This window comes from Cherax quadricarinatus, chromosome 32 (genome assembly GCF_038502225.1).
Source record: "Cherax quadricarinatus isolate ZL_2023a chromosome 32, ASM3850222v1, whole genome shotgun sequence".
In the NCBI taxonomy this organism is placed as follows: domain Eukaryota; kingdom Metazoa; phylum Arthropoda; class Malacostraca; order Decapoda; family Parastacidae; genus Cherax; species Cherax quadricarinatus.
In genome coordinates this window covers 33,740,785-33,766,562 of record NC_091323.1, presented here as the reverse complement: position 1 = coordinate 33,766,562, position 25,778 = coordinate 33,740,785, and the positions used below count along the sequence as shown (strand labels likewise).

The following is a 25,778-nucleotide window of genomic DNA, read 5'->3' as shown; positions in this document are numbered from 1 at the left end:
CAAAAATCTCAGATATTATCCTACCACCATAAGACTTTGAAAAGGCAATAAATGACATGCCCATGCACTCTGCCGCATGCTCAGACTCGTGGAACTCCGTGTTCATCAAGATGCAGAAGGCCCCTGTCGCGTGTCTTCAGCATTCTATGGAGAGGGAGCATGAACACAGGTCATCCCACACTCGCTAAAAACAACAGACAAAGCCCCACTCTACAAAGGTGGCAGTAAATCAGTTGGAAAGACCTACAGACCAATAGCATTAACATCCCATATAAAAATTTTTGAGAGGGTTCTAAGAAACAAGATCGCCAACCACCTAGATATCCTTCAGTTACACAACCCATGACAACACGGGTTTAGAGCAGGGCGCTCCTGTCTGTCCCAGCTACTGGATCACTATGACAAGATCTTGGATGCTGTTGAGGATAGACAAAATACGGATGTAGTGTACACAGACTTTGCAAAAGCTTTCGACAAGTGTGACCATGGTGTAATAGCGCACATAATGCGTGATAAAGGAATAACAGGAAAAGTTGATAGATGGATTTATAACTTCCTGGTAAATAGAACACAAAAAGTAATAGTAAACAGAGTAAAGTCTGAGGCAGCTACGGTGAAAGGCTCTGTTCCACAAGGCACAGTACTCTCTCCCATTCTATTCCTCATCCTCATATCTGACATAGACAGATATGATGACATCCGGATTGCCATGACAGTGACCTCCATTGAAGACACCACAAGACTCCAAGCGGACATAAACCAAATCTTCAAATGAGCCACCCAAAACAATATGAAGTTCAGTGAAGACAAATTCCAACTGTACTCAGATATGGAAAACTTGGGGAAATTAAAACCATATCAAGGTATACGACAAATTCTAACCATACAATAGAGCGAAAAAGTAATATGAAGGACCTGGGAGTGATAATGTCTGAGGATCTCGCTTTCAAAGACCACAACAATGTATCTACTGCATCTGCTAGGAAAATGATAGGATGGATAATGAGAATCGTCAAAACTAGGGATGCCAAGCCCATGATAATAATAATATCTTTATTTACTACAAGTACATGTACAAGGTATACAGTCCTAGCTGACAACAATGACATACTACTATATAGAAACTCCCTTGTTATGCTCTGCATTTCGGGCAAATTAGGTCAGTGTCCCGGGATGCGACCCACACCAGTCGACTAACACCCAGGTACCCATTTTACTGATGGCGAACATAGACAACAGGTGGAAAGAAACACGTCCAATGTTTCTACTCTGGCTGGGAATCGAACCCAGGCCCACGCCGTGTGAAGCGAGAGCGTTAGCCACCAGGCCACTTGTTCTCTCTAGGCTGGAATACTGCTGTGCACTAACTGCCCTCCTTCAAGGCAGGGAAAATTGCTGACCTGGATAGTGTACAAAGAACTTTCACGGCACACATAAGTACGATAAGGCACCTAGCTGGGAACGATTGAAGGCCCTCGATCCGTATTCCCTGGAATGCAGGCGAGAGAGATACATGATAATATACACTTGGAAAATCCTAGAGAGATTAGTACCAAACTTGCACACGACAATCACTCCCTATGAAAGCAAAAGACTCGGCAGGAGATGCAACATTCCCCCAGTGAAAAGCCGGTACGCCACGAGTACACTGAGAAACAACACAATAAGTGTCCGGGGCCCAAGACTGTTCAACTGCTTCACAGCGTACATGAGGGGGATTACCAATAGACCTCTGGCTGTCTTCAAGAAGGCGCTGGACAAGCACCTCAAGTCAGTATCTGATCAGCTGGGTTGTGGCTCGAACGTCGGGTTGCGTGCGGCCAACAGTAACAGCCTGGTTGATCAAACCCAGATCGACCATGAGGTTTGGTCACAGACCGGACCACGGGGGCGTAGACCCCCGAAAACCTCCTCAGGTATACTCCAGGCATGTGTGCCTGTGCCTAAATAAATGGAAATGCCATGGACTCCAATGTAAATAAGTCACTTCGTCTGATGTGTTTTTGGGTTTTCTTAGTTAATTTACATATAGATGATAATTGTACTTATATTAACTCGAGCCTAAATAAATCGTAATGCGAAGGACCCTAATGGAAATAAGTCACTTTATCTGGCTTTTTGGGTTATCCTTGATAATTTACACTATATACTAGGTTTGTCAGGCACTACATATGATAACTACTTATAAGTACCTGTGACTAAATAAACTTACTCTCTCTTTTACTTATTACTAAAGGACCCCAACTGAAATAAGTCACTCTGAGTTTTCTGGGTTATCCCAGGTTTTCTACACATATGCTCCTATGTACAATAATCTATCTAACCCCAATGGAAATAAGTCACTCTGTCTGACTTTTTTGGGTTATCCTAGGTTCTCTACACATATGCTGCTATGTACGATAATTCTACGTAACTGTATTTGTGTATACCTGAATAAACTTACTTATACCCGAATAAACTGACTAGAGTGAAAAAATGCGCTAGTTAGGGGTCCACAGCAAAACGTTTTCTATAACAGTGTGAGTGAGACAGCAGCGAGGTGCGGGTCTACAACATTCAGTAGTACCCAGCCAAGCACGTGTGTAGCACGTATGGTACATCACTCAGTACCTGTCTTATATTAATACTTTCCACAGCCTTAACGTGCATACTGGAAATGTTGTGAGAACACAAGTGCGGGTGAAGGTACAGGTGTTCTGCTGTGGTGACATACACAGGTGTTTGCTGAAGACAGGGATACTAGAACTGATCGACTTATTGGTCGGGATAGGGACGAATTTTTTATTTTATAAGAAGTTTTGTAGAGTGAAAAGATGAAAACGGATTTGACAGTAAGGTAAGACACTCTGAATATGTGTAATATTCTTGGTCTTGCTTACAAAAGTGATATTTTGAGTTCAATATTTAATGCTGAAATAACTATTGATAATAAATATATTTGGTGCCAGCAGAAAATATTCATTCTAACACTGTTTATAGATTTAAATAATTACAAAACACTCGTTATATCGACCAGTGACAACCTTGTCATACACATTAGTGCAGGAATAATATATAAATTTGGTTATTTTGTTGTGTACTGCTTTACGTTAAAGTATATATTCTTATAGATTACAGTTTACTAATTGTTGAGAATGACATTAATCACACCGATATAAGCATATAGTGGTAATAAACGGAGACGATTTAACCTAGTATAAAATAAAAATATTGTGTGAGTTTATCTGTAAGAATTAATGTGTTCAGGTTTAGGTTTCAGGTGTATCTAGGACACTATTTATCTTCACATGAAAGTACCTGCGTAGTTTGCTGCCATTACGTCTATATTCAGTTCGTTTCACATTTTTACATTTCTTACACGGAATAATTTTCTTACCGTTAATATCTCAACTGAGTGTCCAGCCTCCATGTTACATTGTATCTGTCCTCGATATTAAACACAATTTCCTTACAAATCCCGCCAGTACTATGTATTTTATATGTCGTAATCATATCCCGCCTGATTATGCTCCCTTTATGTAACGCAATGCTCACTTTATGTAGTATTTCCCATAATTTATTCCCTTCGGCCCAAGGACTTGTCCTCCTGCAATAGTTAGAACTTTCTCTAGCATCTATAATTGATTAACTAGATTTGGGCTTAGCACTGGTGTTGCATAATAACATGTGTGGTGTTGCAGACTAACATCTGTGATGTTGCATACTAACATTTGTGATGTTGCTTACTAACATTTGTGGTGTTGCATACTAACATTTGTGATGTTGCTTACTAACATTTGTGGTGTTGCATACTAACATTTGTGATGTTGCAGACTAACATCTGTGATGTTGCATACTAACATTTGTGATGTTGCTTACTAACATTTGTGGTGTTGCAGATTAACATTTGTGGTGTTGCAGACTAACATCTGTGATGTTGCATACTAACATTTGTGATGTTGCTTACTAACATTTGTGGTGTTGCAGACTAACATCTGTGATGTTGCATACTAACATTTGTGATGTTGCTTACTAACATTTGTGGTGTTGCATACTAACATTTGTGGTGTTGCAGACTAACATCTGTGATGTTGCATACTAACATTTGTGATGTTGCATACTAACATTTGTGATGTTGCAGATTAACATTTGTGGTGTTGCAGACTAACATTTGTGATGTTGCATACTAACATTTGTGATGTTGCAGATTAACATTTGTGATGTTGCAGACTAACATTTGTGGTGTTGCAGACTAACATTTGTGGTGTTGCAGACTAACATTTGTGATGTTGCATACTAACATTTGTGATGTTGCATACTAACATTTGTGATGTTGCATACTAACATTTGTGATGTTGCATACTAACATTTGTGGTGTTGCAGACTAGCATTTGTGGTGTTCGATTCACTTGCCTGTGTGTTTGAGTAAAGGGGTTGTTAGGAATACACTGTATTCCTAACAGCCTGTGGGCAAGTAACAGAAGACATAATAACAGACTACCACAGTACCTCAACACTGACAACCGCCACAGTACCTCACACTGACAACCACCACAGTACCTCAATACTGACAACCACCACAGTACCTCACACTGACAACCACCAAAGTACCTCAACACGGACAACCACCACAGTACCTCAACACTGACAACCACCAAAGTACCTCAACACGGACAACAACCACAGTACATCAACACTGACAACCACCACAGTACCTCAACACTGACAACCACCACAGTACCTCAACACAGACAACAACCACAGTACCTCAACACTGACAACAGCCACAGTACCTCAACACTGATAACCACCACAGTACCTCAACACGGACAACCACCACAGTACCTCAACACTGACAACCACCACAGTACCTCAACACGGACAACAACCACAGTACCTCAACACTGACAACAGCCACAGTACCTCAACACTGACAACCACCACAGTACCTCAACACTGACAACCACCACAGTACCTCAACACTGACAACCACCACAGTACCTCAACACTGACAACCACCACAGTACCTCAACACGGACAACAACCACAGTACCTCAACACTGACAACCGCCACAGTACCTCAACTGACAACAACCACAGTACCTCAACACTGACAACCACCACAGTACCTCAACACTGACAACCACCAAAGTACCTCAACACGGACAACCACCACAGTACCTCAACACTGACAACCACCGAAGTACCTCAACACGGACAACCATCACAGTACCTCAACACTGACAACCACCACAGTACCTCAGCACTGACAACCGCCACAGTACCTCAACACTGACAACCACCTGACAACCACCACAGTACTTCGACACTGACAACCACCACAGTACCTCAACACTGACAACCACCACAGTACCTCAACACTGACAACCGCCACAGTACCTCAACACTGACAACAACCACAGTACCTCACCACTGACAACCACCACAGTACCTCAACACTGACAACCACCAAAGTACCTCAACACGGACAACCACCACAGTACCTCAACACTGACAACCACCAAAGTACCTCAACACGGACAACCATCACAGTACCTCAACACTGACAACCACCACAGTACCTCAACACTGACAACCACCTGACAACCACCACAGTACTTCAACACTGACAACCACCACAGTACCTCAACACTGACAACCACCACAGTACCTCAACACGGACAACAACCACAGTACCTCAACACTGACAACAGCCACAGTACCTCAACACTGACAACCACCACAGTACCCCAACACTGACAACCACCACAGTACCTCAACACTGACAACCACCACAGTACCTCAACACGGACAACAACCACAGTACCTCAACACTGACAACAGCCACAGTACCTCAACACTGACAACCACCACAGTACCTCAACACTGACAACCACCACAGTACCTCAACACGGACAACAACCACAGTACCTCAACACTGACGACAGCCACAGTACCTCAACACTGACAACCACCACAGTACCTCAACACTGACAACCACCACAGTACCTCAACACGGACAACCACCACAGTACCTCAACACTGACAACAACCACAGTACCTCAACACTGACAACCACCACAGTACCTCAACACTGACAACCACCACAGTACCTCAACACTGACAACCACCACAGTACCTCAACACTGACAACCACCTGACAACCACCCCAGGACTTCAACACTGACAACCACCACAGTACCTCAACACGGACAACCACCACAGTACCTCAATACTGACAACAACCACAGTACCTCAACACTGACAACCACCAAAGTACCTCAACACGGACAACCATCACAGTACCTCAACACTGACAACCACCACAGTACCTCAACACTGACAACCACCTGACAACCACCACAGTACTTCAACACTGACAACCACCACAGTACCTCAACACTGACAACCACCACAGTACTTCAACACGGACAACAACCACAGTACCTCAACACTGACAACAGCCACAGTACCTCAACACTGACAACCACCACAGTACCCCAACACTGACAACCACCACAGTACCTCAACACTGACAACCACCACAGTACCTCAACACGGACAACAACCACAGTACCTCAACACTGACAACAGCCACAGTACCTCAACACTGACAACCACCACAGTACCTCAACACTCACCACAGTACCTCAACACGGACAACAACCACAGTACCTCAACACTGACGACAGCCACAGTACCTCAACACTGACAACCACCACAGTACCTCAACACGACAACCACCACAGTACCTCAACACGGACAACAACCACAGTACCTCAACACTGACAACAGCCACAGTACCTCAACACTGACAACCACCACAGTTTACCTGGAGTTTACCTGGAGAGAGTTTCGGGGGTCAACGCCCCCGCGGCCCGGTCTGTGACCAGGCCTCCTGGTGGATCAGCGCCTGATCAACCAGGCTGTTGCTGCTGGCTGCACGCAAACCAACGTACGAGCCACAGCCCGGCTGATCAGGAACTGACTTTAGGTGCTTGTCCAGTGCCAGCTTGAAGACTGCCAGGGGTCTGTTGGTAATCCCCCTTATGTGTGCTGGGAGGCAGTTGAACAGTCTCGGTCCCCTGACACTTATTGTATGGTCTCTTAACGTGCTAGTGACACCCCTGCTTTTCATTGGGGGGATGGTGCATCGTCTGCCAAGTCTTTTGCTTTCGTAGTGAGTGATTTTCGTGTGCAAGTTCGGTACTAGTCCCTCTAGGATTTTCCAGGTGTATATAATCATGTATCTCTCCCTCCTGCGTTCCAGGGAATACAGGTTTAGAAACCTCAAGCGCTCCCAGTAATTGAGGTGTTTTATCTCCGTTATGCGCGCCGTGAAAGTTCTCTGTACATTTTCTAGGTCGGCAATTTCACCTGCCTTGAAAGGTGCTGTTAGAGTGCAGCAATATTCCAGCCTAGATAGAACAAGTGACCTGAAGAGTGTCATCATGGGCTTGGCCTCCCTAGTTTTGAAGGTTCTCATTATCCATCCTGTCATTTTTCTAGCAGATGCGATTGATACAATGTTATGGTCCTTGAAGGTGAGATCCTCCGACATAATCACTCCCAGGTCTTTGACGTTGGTGTTTCGCTCTATTTTGTGGCCAGAATTTGTTTTGTACTCTGATGAAGATTTAATTTCCTCATGTTTACCATATCTGAGTAATTGAAATTTCTCATCGTTGAACTTCATATTGTTTTCTGCAGCCCACTGAAAGATTTGGTTGATGTCCGCCTGGAGCCTTGCAGTGTCTGCAATGGAAGACACTGTCATGCAGATTCGGGTGTCATCTGCAAAGGAAGACACGGTGCTGTGGCTGACATCCTTGTCTATGTCGGATATGAGGATGAGGAACAAGATGGGAGCTAGTACTGTGCCTTGTGGAACAGAGCTTTTCACCGTAGCTGCCTCGGACTTTACTCTGTTGACGACTACTCTCTGTGTTCTGTTAGTGAGGAAATTATAGATCCATCGACCAACTTTTCCTGTTATTCCTTTAGCGCGCATTTTGTGCGCTATTACGCCATGGTCACACTTGTCGAAGGCTTTTGCAAAGTCTGTATATATTACATCTGCATTCTTTTTGTCTTCTAGTGCATTTAGGACCTTGTCGTAGTGATCCAGTAGTTGAGACAGACAGGAGCGACCTGTTCTAAACCCATGTTGCCCTGGGTTGTGTAACTGATGGGTTTCTAGATGGGTGGTGATCTTGCTTCTTAGGACCCTTTCAAAGATTTTTATGATATGGGATGTTAGTGCTATTGGTCTGTAGTTCTTTGCTGTTGCTTTACTGCCCCCTTTGTGGAGTGGGGCTATGTCTGTTGTTTTTAGTAACTGAGGGACGACCCCCGTGTCCAAGCTCCCTCTCCATAGGATGGAAAAGGCTCGTGATAGGGGCTTCTTGCAGTTCTTGATGAACACAGAGTTCCATGAGTCTGGCCCTGGGGCAGATTATTATTATTATAATCAAAAAGAAGCGCTAAGCCACAAGGACTATACAGCGCTGCAGGGCAGGAAGGAAGCGAGGGCATCAGGTGGCAAAAGGGAGATGAATGAGTAATAGGTTACGGAAAACAGCGGGGCAGTGGATGGTGAAAGGGTAAAGGGCAGCAAGAGACTGAACTAGAAAGGGCTGAGGGGAGTGCGAAAAGTATCATCAGAGTTTGTGGAGTAAATCAGTCGTTGTCAAGAAGTCAATGAGAGAGTCAGGATTAAAGGAGGGTCCATCAGCAAGAAGGGAAGGTAAAGAGAGAGTAGTAGAACGAAGACGACGTTGGAGGTAAATTCTGCGTGCTCGTTGATAGAGAGGGCAGTCTAACAGAATGTGGCTAATCGATACTGGAACTTGACACTGCTCACAGAGAGGAGCAGGGTGCCTTTCCATGAGATACCCATGAGTAAGACGAGTGTGGCCAATGCGAAGGCGGGAGAGAGTGGTCTCCCAACCTCGGCACTGATGACAAGAAGACGGCCAGTAACCTATGCTCGGTTTAATAGAATGAAGTTTGTTACCGAGCAGAGTTGACCAACGTTGTTGCCAACGGGTGCGAAGGTGGGTAGCTATTGTAGCAAAATAGTCAAGAAATGGGACACCTCGATAGGAAATTGGTAGGTCATGTACTGCTGACCGCGCAGCAGTGTCTGCCTGTTCATTGCCCTGTATGTCGACATGACCAGGGACCCAACAAAAAACAATATCTTTATGTTTGGTAGAGATACGGCGTAGCCAAAGTTGGATACGGAGAACTAGGGGATGAGATGTATCAAATTTTCGTATAGCCTGTAGAGCACTAAGGGAGTCTGAGACTACTACAAATGATGACATAGGCATAGATGCGATACGAATAAGTGCTGCAAGAATGGCATACAGTTCAGCAGTAAAAATGCTAGCTGAAGATAGTAAATGTCCCCGCACGACGCTGTCCGGAAACACTGCTGCGAATCCGACGCCGTCTGAAGACTTAGAGCCATCTGTGTACACAGCAGTGGCATGAGAATGGGAATGGAAGTGATCAAGAAAAAGAGAGCGGGAAGCCACCGTAGGCAGTTGAGCTTTCGAGCAAGGGAGTGAGAAAGAACAGACCCGAACAGCTGGAACTTCCCAGGGGGGTAGGGAAAAGTGAGATGCTACATGAACATATAAAGGTGGTAACTGAAGGGAAGACAAGAGTGAATGTAGGCGAAGAGAAAAGGGACGGAGCAAACAGGGGCGGCGAACGAATAAAGAATGTCTACTAATATCGGTGACGATTCTATAAATGGAAGGATTGTGTAGATCGTGAGAGCGTACATAGTAGCGAAGGCAATGGGCATCACGGCGATCAGACAAGGATGGAACATTCGCTTCTGCATAGAGGCTCTCAACAGGGGAAGAGCGAAAAGCACCAAGGCACAAACGTAAACCTTGGTGATGGATAGAGTTAAGGCTAGAGAGAGTAGCAGGAGAGGCCGCGGAATAAATCTGGTCACCATAATCGAGTTTCGATAAAACGAGGGCTGAATGTAGGCGAAGCAGAGTTCGACGATCAGCTCCCCAGGAAAGATGAGCAAGGGTTTTAAGAAGGTTTAGCCGGCTGTGACAAATTGCCTTCAGAGAGGTTATGTGAGGTTTCCAGGACAACCGACGGTCAAAGAGAAGGCCTAGAAACCTGACTGTATCACGTTCGGGGATACGGGAGCCATAGAGGTACAAAGGATGATCGGAGATAACAGAGCGTCTAGTGAAAGTAATTTGGTGAGTTTTGGTACTTGAAAATTTAAACCCATGCGTGGTGGCCCAAGTGGAAACACGGTCGACCGCATGCTGGAGAGAAACTGCAATAAGATGACAGTCAGCGCCTGCACAAGCAATAGCGAAGTCATCAACATAGAGTGATGACCAAACATTGGGTGGAAGAACAGAGGCCAAATCATTTATAGCAAGGAGAAAAAGTGTTGTGCTTAGAACACATCCCTGAGGGACACCTTCAGCTTGGACGAAGTCCGGGGAAAGAACATTATTGACTCGAACACGGAAATGTCTGTCAGTTAAAAAGTTCTTAAGGAAGGATGGTAGATTGCCTCGGAGGCCTAAGGAATGGGCCTGGGCCAAAATATTATACCTCCAAGTTGTGTCATATGCCTTCTCAAGGTCAAAAAATATGGCAATAACTGAGTGATTATTCGCAAAGGCATTACGAACATACGTATCCAAGCGAAGTAAGGGGTCTATGGTAGAACGACCCTTACGAAAGCCATATTGACTAGCGGAGAGACTGTTGTGTGTCTCTAAATACCACATTAAACGTCGATTTACGAGACGTTCCATCACTTTGCAAACTGCACTAGTAAGAGCGATGGGGCGATAGTGGGAGGCATCATGTCCAGTAGTACCCGGTTTGCGGAAAGGAAGAACAATGGCAGATTTCCACAGCTGGGGAAGAACTCCTTGTGCCCAAATAAGATTGAAGAGGTGTAAGAGGACTACAAGGGCTGACCGATGTAAATGTTGTAACATACGAATATGAATGTCGTCAGGCCCAGCTGCCGATGATCGGCAAGCTGAGAGCGTTGCCTCCAGTTCTTGAAGTGTAAAAGGCACATTATACTGTTCTTCTCTGAGAGAAGAAAAGTCCAAGGGCACTAACTCTCTGGCAGACTTTGAGGAAAGAAACGAGGGGCATAGATGGAGCCCTCGGGAAATACGGACCAGATGTGTGCCAAGTTCAATGGCAACGTCGAGAGGGTTTGCTACATCAACACCAGCGACCCGTAGAACAGGAGCTGGGTCAGGAGAGTATTTACCACTCAATTTCCTCACTTTTTTCCAGACTGCACTCATAGAAGAAGCAGAGGTGATGGTGGAAACATAGTCTCGCCAACAAGTGCGTTTAGCTTCACGGATGACACGGCGAGCGATCGCACGCTTCTGCTTAAAATCAAGAAGTCTCTCAGCGGTTCTATTGTACCGGTACCTGCCCCATGCAGCACGCTTCAAACGTACTGCACGAGCACAAGCGGGAGACCACCAAGGCACGCACTTCTGAGAATGCCTGCCTGAGGTTTGGGGTATAGAATGAGAAGCTGCGGTATAAACTGACGTCGAGAAGATGTGTAGGAGCTCATCAATGGAGGATGAAGAAGGAACCTCACTAAAAGCAGTGAGGTGTGAGTAAAGATCCCAATTTGCCCGATCAAACTGCCAGCGAGGGCTACGGAAAGGTGGTGAATAGGAAGGAGAAGTAAGAATGATCGGAAAATGATCGCTATCATGTAAGTCTGGTAGAACAGACCAGGTGAAGTCTAGTGCAGTGGAGGAAGAGCAGACTGATAGATCGATGCAAGAGAGAGTATGAGTACGAGGATCAAAATGGGTGGGAGTACCCGTATTTAAAACATGGAGGGGGTGAGAGGCAAGAAAAGCCTCCAACTGAATGCCACGTGAGTCACAATGAGACCCCCCCCAGAGGAAATGGTGGGCATTAAAATCACCAAGTAACAGAAGTGGTGGTGGTAAGGATGAAACAAGAAAGGCAAAGTCTGGGATAGAAAATGCTCGAGAAGGAGAGAGATATAAAGAACATATTGTAAACCACTTATTCAAGTGGATACGGGCTGCAGTGTAATGCAGCGATGTATGGACAAATAGTTGACAGTACGGAATATCATTGCGTAGAAGAAGGGCACTTTCATTAAAGGTCCCATCTGAGAAAGGATCCGAAGAATACAATAAATTATAGCCTGAGATAGGTTGGAAAACAGCCGAGTTTAATTTTGGTTCTTGTAAGCAAGCACCAACAGGGGAAAACCTGGAAAGCAACATCTGAAGCTCACCCCGATTACCCCTGAGGCCGCGGATATTCCACTGTAAATAGGCCATGATTGGCGATGAAGAAAATATCAGGAATCTGTAGGTAAAGGCACCTACGGACTAGAGGGGTTAGAAAAGTCAACGTGTGGTGGCATTGGAAGATGTTCAAGTAGCGAAGGAACGGAGCGTTGCGAAGAATGGGGTTGTGAAGATGGAGGAGAGGGAAGAGAAGGAACAGGAAGTGAATCAGTGTCCATTGAAGGTTTAGTCTCTGCAATATATTCTGAAATGGCTTCAAGTGTTTCTGAATTCAAAGATGTATGGGAGACCATATTGGAGATAGGAGGAGGAGGATGAGTAAAGATTGGGACAGTAATGGACTGTACCAAAGTAGAGGGGGAGGGAAAAGTGTAAGGGACTGGAGATGAAGTGTGGGGGGGGACAGAAGAGGCAGAAACCTGGGAGGTGACAAAAGAGGGAGAAACTTGGGAGGGGACGGGGGTGGAAGGCATAGTACGAGGAGGAGGGTGAATCTCCACACTTGTAATAGAGCCAGAGAGAGGGGAAGAACTAGGTACAGAGACTGGAAAGGTAAAGTGTGGAGGCGGAAGAAGGGAAGGAAGGGGCAAAGAAGATTTGAGCAATGTGGATTTTTTGGACTTCTGAGTAGAGGGGCGATTGGTATTAGGTGTCGTACGAGGTCTTGTCGATACTGGGGCTTGTGAGGAAGGACGCGAAGATGTGAGAACAGACTGAGTTGTAGTCGGGACGTCAGAGCCAAGGACAGCAAAAGGATTAGATGCCGTAGTGGCTATGGGAGGGGTAACAACAGAGGAGGCTGCAGAAGATGGGACCCCAGAAGTGGGGGGACGTTTGGAAACACGAGAATAAGAAACACGGGGTAGTCTCCCTTGGAGGCGGAGATGAGTAACTGCCATAGCATAAGGGAGACCTTCTGCCTCTTTGAGGCAACGGATTTCACGTTCATTTAAGTAGACCTGGCAACGGCGGGAGTACGAAGGGTGAGCTTCATTACAATTAAGGCAAGATGGAGGTTGACTGCAAGATGTATTAGAATGGTTGTCGGCACCACAGACTGGGCATTCGGCCATAGATCTGCAATATTTCGCTGGGTGACCAAAACGCCAGCAATTTCTACATTGTTGCGGTGTAGGTATCACCTTTCGAACTTGTAACCGATGTCCCGCGACATATACAGAGGACGGGAGTTCTCGGCTGTCAAAAGTTAAACGAGCCACATTGCAAGGGTAACGTCTCCGCCCCCGGGCAGGAAGGACATAAGTGTCTACTTTGAGGATTGGGAGATCCTGGAGTTCCAGCTGTTCAAAAATGTCATTGCCACATGACTGGAAATTCTGTTGGACTATGGTATGGGGCAGAATGACAGTACCACTACAAGAATTGAGAGAAAGATGTTTTTCAATAGTGATAGGAGTAGTATCGATATTCGAAAGGAGAGAAAGATCATGAGCTTGGGTAGCATTCTGGACAGTGACGATGCGCGTACCGCTCTTGAGAGCGTGAAATGAAATATCTCTGCCAACATGACGCAGGAGCGCTTTGGCAATACTATGGTCAGAAAGGTAGGCAGAAGAAGAAGTTGGTCTTAAAGTAAAGAATTTAGTCCATTGTGTGGTCCGAAACTGAGCGTGGAGAGGGAGTGCTTGACGTGTCGGTCGTTTCCGAGTAGAATGGGAAGGTAACGACGGAGCATCATCAGGAGATTGACGTTGGCGTTTAGGAGTAGGACCGGAGTTGGTCCGGCATGAAATGGGTGGGCGATTCGAAAATTGCCGTACCGTAGAGGGAGAAGCCGGAAGCATAGTCAAAGGAGAGCGGAGTTCAGACAAATCGAAGGAGTCAGTCGAAGCCCCGGTACCTGAAGCGGGTGAGGAAACAGCACCAGCAAGAGGTACAGGGGCATCAGGAGTGTCCGAAGAGTGGTCTAAACACAAGGCAGGGTCAGAATGGGGTGCGGTATCAAGAAGGGGCCCGGGGGTAGTGGTTTCATGGACTAGGGCTGCCATGGTTAGGTTACTCCTTTGCTTTTTGTTTTTAAGAAAAAAAAAGAAAGAAGAAAAGAAAATAAAAACAAAAAAAAGAATAAAAAAAAGGGGGGAGCGGGGAGGAATAGTTCCCAGGAGGAATGAAAGGGCCGGAAATCTCCCTCCGCGCCCAAGAGGACTCGACACCGCTAGTAGCGCAGATGCAGCATGGAACCCGTGCCATACCCTACCCTTCATGCCAGTAAACCAGCAATCCGGGATAGCAACCTCACATCTGCCGAGCTACCTCGGTGGACAAAAGAGAGGGCGGCCGGATATCCGCCACAAAGCATACCTCCTTCAGCCACCACCCCCGGAATCCGAAAGGTGGCTTCCAGAGATACACCCGTCGCCCAAAAGACACCCAAAGCTACTCCGGGATACCGGAGAGGGATCGGGACATCCCTAGGCAATCCAGATTCCACGGCAAACTACGCCACCGCCAAGAAACCTCAACGGAATGGGATCGACCCCGGTGTCCTTTCCCCTACCTAGGAACTAGCGCGCCTGTGGAAGAAATCACGAAGGCTAAAAAGAGGAAGGGCAAAAGGGAGGGGTGAGGAGGAGGAGGAGGAATGGAAAAAAGGGGAGGATGGGGAGGATGGGATAGGGGAGGGGAGAATGGGGGGTAATTAGGTTCGGTCTGAGGAAGAAGACCGACAGGGCTAATTCCTCAGACCAAGAGCCTCTTCACCACGCCAAGGAGCCCCCCTTGAAGAGGCCCTGGGGCAGAGTGCATGGGCATGTCATTTATCGCCTGTTCGAAGTCATTTGGCGTCAGGATAACATCGGATAGGCTTGTGTTAATCAAATTTTGTGGCTCTCTCATAAAAAATTCATTTTGATCTTCGACTCTCAGTCTGGTTTGCGGCTTGCTAAAAACTGAGTCATATTGGGACTTGAGTAGCTCACTCATTTCCTTGCTGTCATCTGTGTAGGACCCATCTTGTTTAAGTAGGGGCCCAATACTGGACGTTGTTCTCGATTTTGATTTGGCATAGGAGAAGAAATACTTTGGGTTTCTTTCGATTTCATTTATGGCTTTTAGTTCTTCCCGCGATTCCTGACTCCTAAAGGATTCTTTTAGCTTAAGTTCGATGCTTGCTATTTCTCTGACCAGTGTCTCCCTGCGCATTTCTGATATATTGACCTCTTTTAGCCGCTCTGTTATTCTTTTCCGTCGCCTGTAAAGGGAGCGCCTGTCTCTTTCTATTTTACATCTACTCCTCCTTTTTCTTAGAGGAATAAGCCTTGTGCATACATCGAGTGCCACCGAGTTAATCTGTTCTAGGCATAAGTTTGGGTCTGTGTTGCTTAGTATATCTTCCCAGCTTATATCGGTTAGGACTTGGTTTACTTGGTCCCACTTTATGTTTTTGTTATTGAACACTGACAACCACCACAGTACCTCAGCACTGACAACCACCACAGTACCTCAACACTGACAACCACCACAGTACCTCAACACTGACAACCACCACAGTACCTCAACACTGACAACCACCACAGTACCTCAACACTGACAACCACCACAGTACCTCAACACTGACAACTACCACAGTACCTCAACACTGACAACAGCCACAGTACCTCAACACTGACAACAGCCACAGTACCTCAACACGGACAACCACCACAGTACCTCAACACTGACAACCACCACAGTACCTCAACACTGACAACCACCACAGTACCTCAGCACTGACAACCACCACAGTACCTTAACACTGACAACCACCACAGTACCTCAACACTGAGAGTATTCCTGATCTCAGTATCAGAACACTATAAATAATTCAACAGAAAGATATTACAAGAGAAAGTCTTCCGGCCGCATGAGAGAGACGCGAGAAAGCGATTTAGAAAGCGTGTAGAAGCAAGTTTTTTTTTTTCCTTCACAGAGACCATTATGCCATATTTGCCTGGATATTACAGCACCGCGTAGGCAGATCTTTTTATTATTTTTTTTATTTGACTTATGTCAGTGCTACCACAGGCCCACCAGAGTGTGCTGCTCCCTAGAAATATGGTTGCAACTCATCCTTACGATTTCATGAAGAATCTGTCGCTTACTGCCTCTCCTATGAGGCGTTACCACCCGTTGACGTTTCGTAAACGGGTAGTAACGTTCGTAAACGGGTAGTAACGTTTTGTAAACGGGTAGTAACATTTCGTAAACGGGTAGTAATGTTTCGTAAACGGGTAGTAACGCTTCGTAAACGGGTAGTAACGCTTCGTAAATGGATAGTAACGCTTCGTAAATGGGTAGTAACGTTTCGTAAACGGGAGAAAACGCATATTGGTGGTTAAATATATGTAAATATAGCTTTATTTAGCTTAGATGTTTCTTGAATCACAAAACCTAAAACAAGCCATTGATGCATAGATATATAAGGGTCAGAAATTGACGACCTGAAAGGGTTAAAACGAAGATTAAAGGATTTGTTGAAATAGGAGCATACCGCTCGGCATTATACCCAAGGGCAGCATACCGCACGGCAGTATACCCCAGGGCAGCTTACCACACGGCAGTATACCCTAGGGCAGCATACCCCACGGCAGTATACTTCAGGGCAGCATACCACACGGCAGTATGCTTCAGGGCAGCATACCACACGGCAGTATACCCCAGGACAGCATACCACACGGCAGTATACCCCAGGACAGCATACCACACGGCAGTATACCCCAGGACAGCATACCACACGGCAGTATACCCCAGGACAGTAGAAACTATTACTGGGTGGGAACAGTGGAAGCAGGTAATGTCCAATATACTTAGTAAGGATGACAGACGAGTATATCCTCAAAATACCAAAACATATTCCGATATGATGTTGTCGTACCGAACATATCCAAACTAATATTTATTTGGTATGAAGTGAAAATGTTAGTCCAGCTGATAAAAGCGTTTTATTTTAATTTTATATTGCATTTTACGCTAGTTGTATTTTTTGCCTCATTACTGTTTGTTTGAGGTGTTCAAACAGCATAAAATACGACTTTGTCAGCAAAGGTAACCAAAAAAAAAAGTCTGCTTCAGCTCCAAGCCTAGTTAGAGAGTTCGTGTTACATTATATATATTATATATATATATATATATATATATATATATATATATATATATATATATATATATATATATATATATATAACTTTAATTTTATCGTCAGGAAACAGGGCAAGTGTTTCCTGACGCGGGTCTTGATAATATGGAGCTTTTGGTCATCTGACCAAGGCCTTCCGCTGGCTTACCGGTCTACCCCTTTAAAAAAATAAATTATATAATATTAGGGTTGTAGCGTGAGTGTAACTTAGGTGATTTCTATGGCCACTGTCCCCATATCTTGTTAATGGTTTTGATGACCATCGCCTCTGCAACCCGGCCTCAGACTAGGCCTCATAAACGAGTTAAAATAAATATTACATGAATGATAATGTTAAGAAATGCACAGGAAAGTAAATATAGCTGTACTTTGAATGTCCGAGTTTTGTAGGCTTTACCCGCCCTCTTACGTATAAATGAAAGTAGAAAGACCAGCAATCCTGCTAGAGTGCAAAACATTTAACAGGCTATCGTATCCCCCTCATAACCAGTGGTTGTGGCTGGTGGGCTAGCCCACTGTAGACAGCCAGAGGGCTAGAGCCCACTGAAGAGAGTGTCGGAGGTGCTAGCCCACTGTAGACAGTCAGAGGGCTAGAGCCCACTGAAGAGACTGTCGGAAGTGCTAGTCCACTGTAGACAATGTCAGGGTCGGTTAACGTGGGTGATTCCCAGTGAGCTGCCTTACTCTCACTCATACTGGCAGATCTGCTAACTTTTTGTGATATTGTTCAAGCTTAGCAGCGGTCAACGACATTTCTGCTTCATGATCTCGCTCTTCAATCTCTGACAATGGAGCTCAGAATAACAATGTCTGAATCCTAAACAACTGCAAATACCGATATTATAATAACATTAAGTATATTGGCTATAAAATATACAGCATAATAATATATACCTTGTAAAATATGTTGAAAAATATATGTTGTGCAAGAGAAGCCATTTTTTTTTAAATCTTTGTGAGGCGTATATTAAGTAAGTAAGTTTATTCAGGTATACACAAATACAGTTACATAGAATTATCATACATAGCAGCATATGTGTAGAGAACCTAGGATAACCCAAAAAAGTCAGACAGAGTGACTTATTTCCATTGGGGTCCTATCCTATCCTGACTTGATAAGCTGTGAGAAACTTTAAAAAAAATAATAATAAAATTTTATGCTGCATTTTGGAAAACAACCTAAGCATTCTATTGACTTAGCTTGAAAAGTTCAGTGTCTCTAAAGCTAAGAGATGTTTTTAGAAAGTAACATTAAGTCTGGATCAACAAGTTCTGTGCTTGGCTGTGTCACATTTTGTGTTAATTCTAAGAATCACAGGCCAGGCGACCCACTGCCAGACCAACCTTTGTACCCAAGGTAACACTGCAGTGGTAACAACCTATTCGTTGGAATGGTTCAACGTGGCATCATTATATGTGAATATGGTGCAGGTAGACGGGGTTACCAATACCAGTTCTGGAAGAGAGCCGACGCGCCCCGCCAGAGGCATTTCTGGCAACATACATTGACCTTGACTGGATGGGACTGGACTGTGTAGGTCTCACAGATACGCGAGTTACTGCTGCAACTCTCAAAACCTGGTGATTATTCTCAATGAATCATTACACGACTTGGTCGCCATTCACAGCGGCAGTACCAGGGGGTGGAAAAAAAAATTATGCCAGGTTAAAAACTACTTTGTTACTCGAGGCCTTAATTATAATATGCTCGTGACTGGAGTCACTTAAGGAGATTTCTCGTTTCCCAAGGAAAACAGTGAACTATACTTATGCAAATTTTTAGATAAGACTCGCGAAATCATAATAATGCGATTGTAAACAACTTGTGGAATAGAGGACTCGAACCCATGGCAAGTTTTATGACCCTTCTCTCTCTCTCTCTCTCTCTCTCTCTCTCTCTCTCTCTCTCTCTCTCTCTCTCTCTCTCTCTCTCTCTCTCTCTCTCTCTCTCTCTCTCTCTCTCTCTCTCACACACACACAGTCCACCTGCAGCTTAATACCTTTACATATCTGTTTTAGTGTATTCTAGCTTCGTTTAATTAAAACAGATACGTGGCCTGGTGGCAAAAGCTCTCGCTTCACACGATGAGTGTCCGGGTTCGATTCCCGGCGAAGGGGTGGAAACATTGGACGTGTTTCCATACACCGGTTGTCCGTGTTCCCCATCAGTAAAATGGGTACCTGGGTGTTAGTGCACTGATGTGGGCCGCATCCTGGGACACTGACCTAATTTGCGGGAAGTGCTCAGCAGAACAAGCGGCTTTCTATATAGTAGTGTCATTGATGTCAGCTATGGTCTGTATACCTTGTACATGTGCTGGTAGTAAATAAATATTATTATTATTATTTTATATTATTATTATTATTATTATTATTATTATTATTATTAATTATACAAAGTTTAATATCGAATGTAAAATACTGTGTTAAAAACTCTTTGTAAAAAGTTAACTGGAATTAGGTATGGAATATTATGGTTTGGGAAGGAATTTTCAATTATAACGTTGGTTTCTACTGGAAAATAGCACCCTAGTACCTAACTTGCAATGAATGTTCAAGAACCCATTAACGTCGTAACTTAGGACGCTGTGTGTGTGTACTCGCCTATTTGTGGTTGCAGGGGTCGATTCATAGCTCCTGGCCCCCGCCTCTTCGCTTATCGCTACTATATCCACTCCCAACTCCAAGCACCTTAACTACTGGGAACGCTTGGAAGCACTTGACTTGTACTCGTTGGAACGCAGGAGGGAGAGATATATCATAAACTACACTTGGAAAATCTTGGAAGGAATGGTCCCAAATCTGCACACAGAAATCACTCCCTACGAAAGTAAAAGACTGGGCAGGCGATGCAAAATGCCCCCCAATAAAAGGTAGGGGCGCCATTGGTACACTAAGGGAAAACACCATAAGTGTCCGGGGCCCAAAACTGTTCAACAGCCTCCCATCAAGCATTAGGGGAATTGCCAATAAGCCCCTGGCTGCCTTCAAGAGAGAGCTGGACAGATACCTAAAGTCAGTGCCGGATCAGCCGGGCTGTGGCTCGTACGTTGGACTGCGTGCGGCCAGCAGTAACAGCCTAGTTGATCAGGCCCTGATCCATCGGGAGGCCTGGTCATGGGCCGGGCCGCGGGGACGTTGATCCCCGGAATAACCTCCAGGTATACATATATATATATACATATATATATATATACATTCTATATATATATATATATATATATATATATATATATATATATATATATATATATACAGGATTAAAGCTAATTGATAAAGGATGGTCTATTTCTTCTAACCCGAATCGTTACAGAAGAAAATCGAATAGCTGCGGGCAGGGGGGAAAAAAAAAGACAGAAATGGATAAAGAATGTAGGTGAGAACATAGTTGGCAGTGTTACTGGTGAGTGGCTGGGGTAACGTGGTTCACAGTTGTCTCTGAATGAAGCCAAGTAACACTCAAGCTAAACCGCAGGACAACACGACAAGGTCACCACTGAGGCTGGACACTGTGGATCATGGCAAGTAGCTAAGAGAGTTTAGTCCCGCACTTACCTGAGTTACGTATAGGGGCGTTCTTAAACACGTACTGACAGTACTACTACCTGCCATGGGTTCTAACCCCACCTGTACTGTGGTTTATCAACCACCACCACCACCACTACTACTACTAGTTACTACTGCTTCTGCTGCTACTACTGCTTCTGCTGCTACTACTGCTTCTGCTGCTACTGCTGCTTCTGCTGCTACTGCTACTTCTGCTGCTGTTGCTGCTGTCTCTCTCTCTCTCTCTCTCTCTCTCTCTCTCTCTCTCTCTCTCTCTCTCTCTCTCTCTCTCTCTCTCTCTCTCTCTCTCCCTCCCCTCCCCCTCATACGTTTCGGTAGAAGTTAGTGATAATATACCTTGGGGTGGTTTAGGCCACTAATGGACTACCCGGAGTTAACTGTTGACTTAGTGACCTCTGGCCTTCACCTCTATAGTGCTCTTAATATTGTGTTCGCAAGTGTATATCGCTATTATCACTTAACTAATCAAACGGCTGCAGTGATTTTGTTATGGTTTTATTTTGCAGTGGTAAATTGACATTGCTATTACCTTTATAATAATAATACTAACAGCCTGGTTGATCAGGCCCTGATCCACCGCAAAGCCTGGTCACAGACCGGGCCGCGGGGGCGTTGACCCCCGAAACCCTCTCCAGGCCATATATATGTTTAAGAAGTCCCTAGTCCCCCGGCCAGATCTTGGACCGGGCCTCCCTGTTGATTGTCTAGGCTATTGTTGTTGGGGACCCGCCTGCCTACATATCCATAACAGTCTAGTCGAGCAGGCACACAGTGGATTTAGTTTCCTCTTGAAGATCTGTACACTTGTTCCAGCAATATTTTTGGTATCTGCAAGTAACATATTGAAGAGTCCTAAGCCCACGGATGTTGATAGAGTGTTCTTGTATTGTGCCTCTTGCTACAAGCAAGTCCCAGCAGCCTACAAAATCGTGGATCCCACTAGTTTTGTATTAGTACTCTTATCTTAAGTGCACTAAAATTTCCTATCGTGTTCCCCGCATCCTCGTCTGCCAACCCCAGATTTTTGTTTAGGCTTCCATTGTGTCAACGTCTTCCTTACGTCTGTAATACACCACCACTGATATTCTTAAGGCTCCTTGCACATTCCCAGGTCTGGGTCCTGTATCACGTTTCTCCAGCTCCTCTTTAGGGTCCACTGGGCTTCCCCAGAGGCTTCTTGAGAGTCTGGGCACGTTGTACAAGCTTTTTCTCACTCCTTTACCCCCACTCGCGGATCTTATTTTCAGAAACATAAGTATATTCTCATAATGTAATTATCGAGGAGTGGGTTGGTAGACAGTATCCATCCAGAGAGGTAATACTACTGCCCTGTCAAATGAGTGTGAAATGGAAGCCTATTTAATTCCTTGCGCTATGGCAAGATTGCCTATTTTTTCTTACTCTCTTATGAACACGTGAGATAATAGGTAAATCCTACAAAGTTTTATTTACATTCAGTATACTAAGAGAAAACACCATAGTGTCCGGGGCCTAAGACTGTTCAACAGCCTCCCACCAGGCATAAGGGGAATTACCAATAGACCTCCCTGGCTGTCTTCAAGAGGGAGCTGGACAGATAAAGTCGGTGCCGGGCTGTGGTTCGTACGTTAGACTACGTGTGGCCACCAGTAACAGCCTGGTTGATCATGCCCTGATCCACCAGGAGGCCTGGTCGTGGACCGGGCCGTGGGAGCGTTGATCCCCGGAATACCCTCCAGGTAGATACACAACATTGCTTTCTTATGTGCTTCTTAATAGTTCTTAATCCTGTAATATTTCCTTTCAAATCTAAGAGGCCTGGTCTGAGACCGGACCATGGTGAATGCTATCCACAGACAGTGCTGATGTCTACCTACCTGGGGTATACCTGGAGGGTGTTCCGGGGGTCAGCGCCCCTACGGCCCAGTCCTTGGCCCCTCTTCTAGGCCCTGCCTGGAGTCTACCAATTTTGTTTCTCAAAATCCACCCCAGTAGCTGCTGCGATCACTCCATCATACCACAGCCACAGCTACGCTTCTCTAGGCTATCTAGAACTAAATCCGAAATTTTAAATGTTATTTTCTTGCATTTCCAAGGATATGACTGGTCATAAACCGCCTTGTCTCTTAAACTGCTAGCAAACGTTATTAACAGCTAAAATAAAGTCAGTTTTAACCAGGAAATATTTAATGGTACCTTTAATGGGAATCCTGAAAATTACATTTTACATTTCAGTTTGCTTGTGGTTCAATATAGATTTTTATGCTTATATTATCTTTGACAAAACTAGAAATATCTCTAAACAGGAGACTTTCAGAAACTGACGCTGGGTAATGCGTAAGGAAACGAATGGTGTAAAATGAGGTTGTGTAAATACACGGCTGGCACGAGGCTGCTACTTACAGCAATACTTTTAGACTTCCGTGAAACTCACGTCTTAAATATATGCTATCATAAGCGGCTGCAACCTAGCTCAACTGCACTGTGATTTGTCTGGAAACTTTTATGCTAAAGATTGTTATTATTGTTATTATTAATCATGCTCGATGATAACCTCGAAGCTCGTAGGGGTCATACAGCGCCAAGAAAGTGAGAGACCATTAGGATCGATCCAAAAAAGGGAAATATATGGCCATTTCCTTGAATCAACAGCCCCTCACTGGCATATAGGGGCCCTTCCTTGAGGGGGGATTGGGGCTGGTCTCATTTACATAAGAATAGAGGAACACTGCGGTAGGTTTTCTGGCCCATACTAGGCAAGTCTTACCCATCAACTGCCCATGGTATAGTTTGCAATCGTGTCATTACGATTTCCTGAGTCATTTATGTACCTGTATGTCTTACACCATTGCTAGACTGTGGTTGTGTAACTTTGGAAGCGATAGACTATGTAACAGATGGAAATGTGCCAAGGGCCCCAGGTGGTCAGAGTAACAGCACCTTCACTAGGCTGTGGTGTGTGGGCTTGGAAGTGATAGGCTTTGTAACCTGTGGGAAGGTGGTGCCAAGGACTACATACAGGTGGATCAGGTCTGAAGGTCCACCAAGCGTGGGAGCTATGACTTGTATTACCATCTCAGGTTTGTCTAGTATCACATGCCACTAAGCTGCACCCTGTTTAGCTTTTTCTTGAGAGTTCGTTTGTAAATGCAACACTTTCTAGAGTAGAGAATTTAATACACAGGCAATAAAAGTTTTTTTTCCTAGTGTCTATATATGAAAAAGCATATACAGTATTTACCACGATGGGGATATGGAGGAGCATTTGAAGGACATATTAAAACAGATACAAAATATTATCAAGCTTTTTGAATGTAAATAATGATTAATAATAATAATGATAATAATAATAATAATAATAATAATGAGAAGAAGAGGAGGAGGAGGCAGAAGAAAAAAGAAGAAAGGAAGACCTGTGTTATTAATCTAGGAAGTTAATAATCTTGGATAACCTAAGAAAGCTAATCAGGGTAGCTTATTGTCCTTCAGTTCTTTTAGGTTTTCTCCCACAGGATGCGACCCGGCAAACTCCCCCGTATCTACGTACTACCAGGTGACCATAGGAGACTAGCCCCACCTGGGGATTGAACCCGGGTACTTTCGGTTGTGAGCCGAACGTTCTACCACTTAACTTACGTGTGCGTGTTAATGTGTAGCCAGATCCTTCACTAGCTGTTGGCTGACAACTGTGGCGTCGCCCTGGCTGCCTTGTTAGGCTTATAAAATCACCCACCCCGGCCACATGGAATAAGGTGAAGCAGCGTCGGAGAAGGATACAACGAGGAAGATAAACGATAAGTGAACAACATGCGATAATGCTGAGAAACAACTGTGGCTTAAAAATGTCTACCTGGGGGGTATTCCGGGGATCAACGCCCCCGCGGCCCGGTCCACGACCAGGTCTCCCGAACTTAAAATATGGTATTAAAAAAAATAGTAGTAAGGCAAATGACTGTCGACAGCTTGAGGGAAATGGACATGTACAGTCATTTAGGAGACACCTTTATTGGAAACACATCGGCCTTTGGACCTTGAAGTGATCGAGGTCCAAGGCCCGAAACGTTTTCCAAAAAGTGTCTTAAGTAGATTCATTCGCGTTAATGTACCTTAAAAAATAGTATTAATAACCAAGCAGCAGGAGTTTTAAGCTTATTTTCCTGAACAACTTATAAAAAAAATCTGTGAAAATCCGAGTCCAGCTGTGGTGAATTTGCATCACGCACTTGACTATACTTAGATGAGTGCAGTCCTGGGAGTGGAGGCAGAGTGACGTCATGTAGCAGAACCAATCATAAACTCAGCTGTTATCACTTGAAGGTACTGGTGGTTCTTGCTGAGTGAAGCTGGTGCTATTATTACTTCAGGGTGGGAGGGATGGGCCAAGCGGAGCCTGATGGGTCACAAGGATGGGCGGTTAGAGCCTGAGGACTGCAGGATAGGGAAGTTAAATGAGAGGGTAATCTTGGGTGGTGGCGGCAGAAAGAACCCTTTCTGCTGGGTTATGTAAGTCTGGCCTCTTTCTTTAACAGTTTTGCGGAGCCTGATGGGTCACAAGGACGAGCGGTTAGAGCCTGGGGACTGCAGGATAGGGAAGAGAGTTACATGAGAGGGTTATCTTTGGATGGAGGCAGAATCCTTTCTGCTGGGTTATGCAAGTCTGGTCTTTTGTGTAGTACCCTTTTGGATGTGTCTTTGATTCACTTGCTACTTTAATTCCATAATCGCGTTTACCATTTCTAATCTGGGTAGTATTGAAAATGGGTTGGGGAAATATTTTTGTTAAGTTT

At 44.8% G+C, this 25,778-nt stretch overlaps 1 protein-coding gene across 1 annotated transcript in view; it reads left to right on the top strand.

The window, feature by feature from the left end:
* The first annotated feature begins 2,569 nt into the window (after window positions 1-2,569).
* Window positions 2,570-25,778, top strand: part of LOC128690235 (protein unzipped) — a 52,113-nt gene continuing 28,904 nt past the window's right edge. The window contains exon 1 of the mRNA XM_053778812.2: window positions 2,570-2,836. Coding sequence (XP_053634787.2) covers window positions 2,814-2,836 — 23 coding nt within the window. The 5' untranslated portion in view covers window positions 2,570-2,813. The remainder of the gene's footprint in view (window positions 2,837-25,778) is intronic.